Raw genomic sequence first — 8,609 nt, 5'->3', positions numbered from 1 at the left:
GGGGGGGGGGGGTATTGGAGATCAAACTCAGGACCTTGTGCATATGAGGGAGGCGTGGTGCCACTGAACTAAATCCCCAGTTCTACTTTTAAATAATCATACACTATACCATGTGTAGGGTGTTTGCCTTTTTATTTTATTGAAAACAACAACAAAAACACTTTTACTATGCACATTATTTAAACAGTCATTCAAATGCCTGTGTAGTATTTTAATAAGCCAAATTGGCAACTGAACATTGTCTTAAAAATCACCAGCTAATTAGATATTACATGAAAATGAATATGGCTTACAAAATAATAAATTACCAAACTGTATGCTTATATCTTGAATGCGACAGATAAATCAGAATTATCTCAATGGGAACAAAAAGATGTCTTGTATACCTCTCACTTTTTTATACACAAACTATAGCAAACTTCTGTGTTGACTTGGTCAAAAACAAATGTAAGTTCTGTCAAAATTATGATTTTTAAGGGGAAAAACTATCAATTTAATGACATAAATTGGCTTTCTAATGAATGTAAAGGATGTGCCATATATCACATGTGGCATATGTCACATGTCATATGGCTCAATGAGAAATTAGCTATTTTATTTTGAAACCACTGCATTAACCACTTTTCTGTCACTGGGACAAGACAGCTGATACCCACAATTTAAAAGAAGGGAAGCTTAATTTAACTCACAGTTTTAGGAGATTCAGTTCATAGTAATCTGGTTCCAAGGCAGACACACTATGGTAGAAGGGTTTGGAGAAGGAAAGTTGCTCAACCCATGAGAGCCAGGAACAGAGACAGAAGGGGAGAGGGAGATATGCCCTCCAAATGCACATCCCAGTGATATAACTCTTCTAATATAACCTACCCCCTTAATAGCACATTTAATTATGAACTCATCAAATCGATCAATTCATTGATAAACACAGACGCCCCCCCATGATCCAATCACTATTCAAAAGCCCCATCTCTGAACACATGAGACTTCACAAATTAATCCAATTTAGGCCAATTTGCAAAAGAATCCCAAAGTAATGAACAGTTATAAACTCTCTATGCAAACATTTGAGTCTTTAATGTGGGTAAATGTTCCTGAGAAAATATGACTACTGATTTAAAAGTCTGCTTATTTATATTTAAATGAATGGCAATATAGGATATATTGCACTTCTACTACAGATACAGGTATTTCAGATCTATTCTACATGTCTCATTATTTTTATATATGCTTGTATTTGTATGTGGATATATACATATATTCTATATTGAGGACAATTGATAAAACAATCTCAAGATGAAAGCTGCTGCCTAAGAATATGGTCTAAAGTGTGTGAATATTGTTCAATGTGTGACTCTACTAAGACTTTATTCTTATAATTTCAGTTAAAAATAACAAACAATATAAGAGTTTTACTTAGAAACACTAGCTTTACTTCAAAGAATAAATGCTTATTTGGAGAAAAAAAACATAAAAACATGGTAAGATTTTTAAATCTCTCCAAGACATTTCATAGTCCTACCCTCAAAAGACAGAACCTAATTATTCTCACTTTGAATGTACACTTTTTATACACTGACTCAATGAACTGCATAGATCAGCTTAGCCTAGTTTCCACATGCTTGAAACACTTATGTTAGCCTACTGTTGGGCAAAATCACAATTTTATAATAAAGTGTTTAATATATCATAGATAATTCAATGAATACTATACTGAAAGTGAAAAGCCAGGTCATTTTATGGGTACATTTTCCTACCACTATGAAGGTGAAAATCATTAAATTATACCATCACAAATTAAGCACCATCTGTATGTACCCAGGATAGAATTACTGAATCACATGCTAAATTTACATTTAACTTTTCAGGTTACCACCAAACTGTTTTCCAAAGAGTATCTATACCATTTTACACTCCCATAAACAGGGACAAAAGTTCCAGTTTCTCCATATAGTTAATAAGCATTATTATTTTCATAGTATAGTTGGAGACTAGTTAAAAAAAAAAAAGTTCCACAAAACTATCCAACTTTAAGACATTTGTTTAACAATGAGTATTAACCTACATGCTAAATATGTGCCATCCTACTGTATCCAAACTACATTTTACTAGTTATTAACCCCTAATCCCATCCCCAGTTTCTCTATGTTGCTCAGGCTGGTCTTGAACTTCTGAGCTCAACTGATCCACCCACCCCAGCCTCTCAAGTGCTAGGATTGCAGGTTTTCATCACCATGCTTGTTCCTCATTAATCATGAATTCTTTGGACATCAGGAAAAAAAAAAACCCAAAACAACTACAAACATTTAATACAAGCAAAATATATTTTTAAATATTTAATGAAGAAACACACCTCACTTGTATAATAAAGAGCTATTACTATATTTTTAAGAAACAAAATTATAAAAAAAGATCCAGAAGATAAAAAAATCAACTAAGAATAATTACGAACCGAATTTTCCTCTTCCTCTTCTAATTCTCGCTGCTGTTCTTCATGTCTTTTAGCTTTGATCTCCATAGCTTCTGTGATAAGATCTCTTAATATTGATACAGGTTTTGCATTCTTGATGAAAGGATGCTGTAACAGTAAAATTCACTGGTATAAAAATCAAAAGATTTTTCTGAATTAGAGCTAACAAATATTAAAACAACACTAAATGCTAACCAGGTTGGTTAAGAAAGCAGAATGTTATGTTGTCTTTAGAAGGGCACATATACAAAAATAGAACCCTGTTAATAACACTACATTACCCTTAAAGATATAACTTTCCAAAGGAAATATACATTAGATGGTAAAACTAATAAAGATTTAAAAAAACAAATTGGTGATATATTACAAATAAAAATAACATTTTTGTATGGAGTTACAGAATTTAATCTTTATAAGCTGACAAAGATCAGTGGTCAAAAGGAGAGCAATTAATTACTTTCCATTTTGTTGTCTTTCAAATAATTTATTTCTAAGAAAGACAGAAAATTTCTTCAGCTAACTAGTGCCTTAGTTTCATGCTATATACAAAACAACTTATTTCTTTTTTATATCAGTCTAACCAAAATGGCTAAGTTCTCTATAATACTGTTATTACATACTCTGATAGGCAAAGGAAAGCCATATGAATAATCTTACATTTTTATTGGGAAGGAAGAGCATGAGAGAAAACAGAGGGACAAGTTATAAATGTGAATTTATTTTGAAGTAGCAAAATATGTAATTTTTATAACTATATGCCAGTAGGTATTTCAGTTAAAAGGAAGAAATTTTAATAAAAATCAAAAGAACACAAAAATATACGTCAAGACAAAAAAATTTGATAAAGAAGAAATCACAGACATTTAGAAGAAGCTTTAAAAGGGTAAACATACGGGGAAAAATGAGTTAAGAATGAGTCTGTAAATAGGATCAATTATAAAGAACCAATAAATTCCTTCACCAGATAAATTAAGTCCCATTAACAAATCAATGGCTGAGACTCCTGAGTATCCACCAAAATTAGTTTGTGGCTAAATCTACAGTTGTTCAGTCAGAACCTACATTTTTCAGGTTCTCTTTCAACTGGTGACTAAATTCTCACTGGTAGAATGTGAATTCAAGCACTGTGTTTCACTTCCTAGTCTGGGCTACAAAACACTATACACCCACCCATGATTCCTTCTTTTTGTGATGTTAGAAACAGAGGTATTTATATGATGCAACTTCAAAAACTTACACAGACAAAGACAGTATTCTAGAGATGGTAGTGCAGTAAGATGCAAGGTAACACTCTCCTACTCTCAAACCTTCTGAGAAACAGTAATGGAAAGGCCACCAAAAACAGAACAAAACAAAACAAAAAAGAAGGTATGTTCTTTGCCTTTAAGAAATTTACAACTTAACATAAAGAATAAAAGATAAATATATATTTAAAAATTATAATATGAGAAACATGTTACATTCATGATGGTTTAGCACAACCTATATGTTAAAGAGATGTATAGCTAGAAGACTACACCACAGGTGTAGCTCAATGGTAGAGGGCAAGCTTAGCACGTGTGAGGTCTGGGGTTCAGTCTCCAGCACCACTGTCACCCCAAATATAAGAGTAAAACAAATAGAAGAATGGGTAAGGTATTCACAGATGCCTAATAAAGGAGAAATAGGTTAATTTAGGGAGGATAGTATAAACAAAGACACAAAGACAAAAGATGTATGCTGGAATATAGTAGGAACACTTGCCTAGCCAAAGAAGTCACATCATTTAGAGAAATGGGGTTCTGAGAGTTTCAATACAGGCAATAATATAAATGCTTAGAGTGAGATGTCTATATTTTAATTATATAAACAAGAGAAAACTATAAAAAGCCTTTATTAAATAATCTAGCAATAAAATTAAAAAGTGAAATGAGTGGGAAAACATCTGTGAAAATACACAGGTGTGAACTATTTAGAATCTGGGTTATAAAAAGTAGCGCTCAAAAAAGAAGAGGAAATGGAGAATCTGATGGAAAACAAGAATTTAATGGCAATGAAATATTAATCAATCAAAAATAATCACGAATAACATTATCAAAGAAGAATAAGTGGAAGACTTAACCAATATAATACTCAAAAAGTTTCAGATTTTGAAGCATTTAAAATTTTTTATTTTCAAACTAGGGAAGTTCAACTATAAGTCTATGGTTTAGGCAAGTAATCCAAAATCCTAAAAAACTCTGAAACCTGAAACACCTCTGGCTGTAAGTGTTTCAGAGAAGAGATATACAACTGACATTAACAGAAGGGGAGCTTCAACAGTGCAATAACTGGGGACCAACAGAACTACAGTTTGTTTGCTTGGTACTGGGGAACGAATTCAAGCCCTTGAGCTTGCGAGGCAGGCAGCAGAACCACTGAGCCAAATCCCCAGCCCAGAACTATTCTTCAAAAAAGGTATATAAATCTCAAACTATAACATAAACACACACACACACACCTTATTACCTTCTTAGGGGGTGCTCAAAAGAAGTAAAGAAATTTTTTGTGTTTATTCCTGTATTTAAACTACCTAGGAACAGTATGAAATGTAAAAAGAAGGCAACAGACCAGCTAGAGAAAGTTCCAAGGAAGGGTATAGTTGTACCTTCTATGAGTTTTCCTTTTATCTCATTTATCCCAGACTGGGCACTACAGAAGCCAGTACAAACTTAAAAAGTCCCTACAAAAGCCCGATTTCAAGTCAAAAAATTAGGAAATGGACAGCCTAGCAAACAGAAAACTTTCATACAATAATAATTCTACTCCCAACATCACAGAAAAAGTATGGCTCCAAAGGCAGAGTGGGGAACCTAGATTTCCACCCTTGTGAAGGCGTCTGGGTTTACTTCTGAGAAGGTGTCATATAAGATGGAGTACCAAGCTATAGCTCTCATCTCCAGAAGGTACTATAAAACTATCCACACTAAGAGGAAAGTGTAAGGGAAGACCACATGGGAGCCCATACTTATAACCCTAGCAGAAAGTAATAAGGAACTCCATTTTCACTCTTGGTCACAACCAGTGGAGTGGAAGGTCAGAAGTGTCACCACCATTCAGCTGTTATGAGGCCACCCCTCACCCAATGCAGTATCAGTTGAAGACGTTAGGAAAGCCTGAGTTCAAATCCACATCAAGTTGTAACAAGCCCTTACCCTACAATGCAAAGGAGACCAAGAACAGAAAGTAGACTTCTACTCCTAGTTAGCATAAGTAAGATGACAACCCTCTACCCTCACTGGAGCTGTGACAAAAGAGGTTTGCTATAATCGGAGATTTAAGTAAGGGGCTGTAGGTGTAGCTGAGTAACAGAATGGCTGCCTAGTATGTGTGAGGCCCTGCGTACTTCCCCAAGTACAAAAGAAAGAAACAGGTCTGGAGGAAGAAAGGAAGGACGGGGGAGGGAAAGAGAAAGAAAGGAGAGAGAGGGTAGGAAAGGAGAGAGGGAGGGGATCCAGAGCCTTGTAACATAATACCTACAATGTCCAGATTTCAACTGTTTCTCATCATACCAAAACCAGGAAAATTGCAATTTAAATGGGAAAAAGCTAATCAACAGACCCTAACAACAAGATTACAGAGATATTAAAATTATTTGACATGGATTTTAAAGCAAGGAGCAAACAAATACGTTGGTAAAAAAATGAAAATTTGGAATATCTCACTAAAGAAAAGATAGCTTGAAGTCAGTTACTGTAGAGCTTCCTGCTTTGTTGTTGCCCAAGATTGCTTCTGCTATTCTGGGTCTCTTCTGATCCTATATAAATTTTAGGATTGTTTTATCTAGATCTGTAAAGTATGCTGTAGGTATTTTGATTGGGACTGCAATGAACCTGTTTCACAGTTTTGGGTATACAATCATTTTGACAACATAGATTCTGCCTATCCAGGAGCAGGGAACATTTTTCCATTTTCTGATGTCCTCTTATATCTCCTTTTTCAGAGTATTGTAGTACTCTTTGTAGAGGTCTTTCACTTCCTTGGTTAGGTTAATTCCTAGGTATTTCATTTTTCTCGAAGCTACTGAGAATGGTATTATTTTCACAATTTTCTTTTCATCGATTTCATTATTGTTGTATATATATGCTAATGATTTTTGTGTGCTGATCTTACATCCTGCTATGTTGCTAAAGTTGGTTATTAACGCTACAAGTTTTTTGCTGGAGCTCTTTGGGTCTTCTATGTAGAATATCATGTCATCACAAACAATAATTTGAGTTCTTCCTTTCTTTTGTGTATCATTTTTATTTCTTTCTCTGGCCTGACTGCTTTGGCTAATGTTTCAAGTACTACGTTGAACAGAAGTGGTGACAGTGAACAAGAAACAGAAAAAGGTTAGAAATGAAAAATGCAGTCACCTGAAATTTAAACACTTGATGGACAGAAAACAATCAGTGAACTGGAAGATAAAACATGAGAAACTGAATAGCATAAAAAAACCCAAAGAAAACAGACTAAGGCCTCAAGGACTTATGGGGATAAAACAAAAGTTCTAAAAATTGTGTCACTGGAGTAAAACAAAAAGAAAGAAGGTGGGGCTGGAAAGGTAGTCAAAAAAATTGGCTGAAAATTTTCTAATTTAGCAAGAGACACAAACCTACAGATTTAAAAAGCTAAACTAATCCCCAACAGGATAAACCCCAAGAGATTTATAACAAGACACTGAGATTTCTGAAAATCAAAGATAAACAAATCTTGAAAAAAGCAAGAGATTAAGCAATACAAGTAACAGTAGACTTCTCCTAAGAAACTATGGTGTTCAAAAGGGAGTGGCATGACATTTTTAGTATTTCAAGAAAAAGAACCGACTCTAATGTAAATATCTATCATGAAAGGAGGGGAAATCATGGTATTCTCAGATGAAGAAAAACCAAGAGAATTTCTCACCACAGATCTATCCTAAAAGAATGGCTAACACACTCCTCTAATCAGAAAGTAAATGATTCAAGAAGAGACCTTGGAACATTAAGAAAAGAAACATCAGAGAAAGCAAACAATCAATAGGCTAAACAGCAAATTTCTTTTCTCTCGAGCATGCTCAATTATGTTTTAATATTAAAGCAAATACTGTAACACTCAAATGGATCTGAACTATTTAAGTAAACTATTTAAGGAAATTATAACTGGGGGGTCAGAAAGGAAGGTGATTTCTTCTATACCTCACCTCTATTGGTAAAAGTAGGGTAAGTCACACACCACAGAAATTCACAGATACTACCTGTTCCAACTAATCTCAGATGCTGGTTCAAGTAACAGTAAATCTCAGTTTACCTAACAGGTTATGTCTACCAAAGTTACACGAGTCCTCGTCAAATTAGGAACTCTAGGGCTCCTGGACTGAAACTGAACCTTATCCTTTTTCAATTGCTTCATCTCTTAAAGCTCAGATTTCAACTTAACCTCAAAGGATCTTGCCAGTATGTGATTCCTTTCATTTTGTGTTGACTATCACTTTTTGTGTATGTGGGTATGTGTGTGAATGTGTTTACCACTTTGTTGCTTTTGGACTGAACAATGCAGAGACTCATGATAACAACATTAACAGACCCTTGATTTATGCAATAATATTTCTTTGGAATGCTTATTAACTATATTTTTTTAAAAATTTTAATTGTAAAGATGTATACAACATAAATTTTAACATCTTAACCATTAATTACTTAGCTTCTGAAAAGTGATTCTTGTATATAACTCAAAACTCAAGTCTTATAAAGAGTATTCAATGAAAAGTCTCTATCCCACTCCTGCTTCTTAACCTTGCAATAACCTACTAGGGAAGCAAGGCTCTTAAGTAAGTTTTAAGGGATACTCATTTATAAGCACTGATATAAGTATATATACATTTATGCGTGTAGATATATTTTCCATCCACTCTTCTTGATTGACTTAGACTATTTCTAATTTCTTAAGATACTGTATTTAAGATCTTTTCAATCTTTGAAAAGAATGAAACAATTACAATGTACCATGACTATTTTTCCATATATATTATTCCACATATAGTTAAATTTTTCTATAGACTAAATTTCTAGAAATGTATTTGATGGGTCAATAAATACAGAAAATTTAATTTTAAACAGATATTGTTAAAATTGGCTTCCATGGAGACAATAGAAAGCTAATT

At 33.8% G+C, this 8,609-nt stretch overlaps 1 protein-coding gene across 3 annotated transcripts in view; it reads right to left on the bottom strand.

The window, feature by feature from the left end:
• Stk3 (serine/threonine kinase 3) overlaps positions 1–8,609 on the bottom strand; it is a 336,937-nt gene that overhangs the window by 103,141 nt on the left and 225,187 nt on the right. For all 3 annotated transcript variants that reach the window (XR_004515711.1, XM_010619566.1, XM_010619567.2), the window contains one exon: positions 2,450–2,575. Coding sequence is in view for 2 of the 3 variants with exons in the window: in XM_010619566.1 (XP_010617868.1) it covers positions 2,450–2,575 (126 nt within the window). In the remaining variant the exon portion in view is untranslated. The remainder of the gene's footprint in view (positions 1–2,449; positions 2,576–8,609) is intronic.

Source organism: Fukomys damarensis, unplaced genomic scaffold (assembly GCF_012274545.1).
Source record: "Fukomys damarensis isolate Sample0158 unplaced genomic scaffold, DMR_v1.0_HiC HiC_scaffold_5, whole genome shotgun sequence".
In the NCBI taxonomy this organism is placed as follows: domain Eukaryota; kingdom Metazoa; phylum Chordata; class Mammalia; order Rodentia; family Bathyergidae; genus Fukomys; species Fukomys damarensis.
This window is presented reverse-complemented; position numbering and strand designations above follow the sequence as displayed.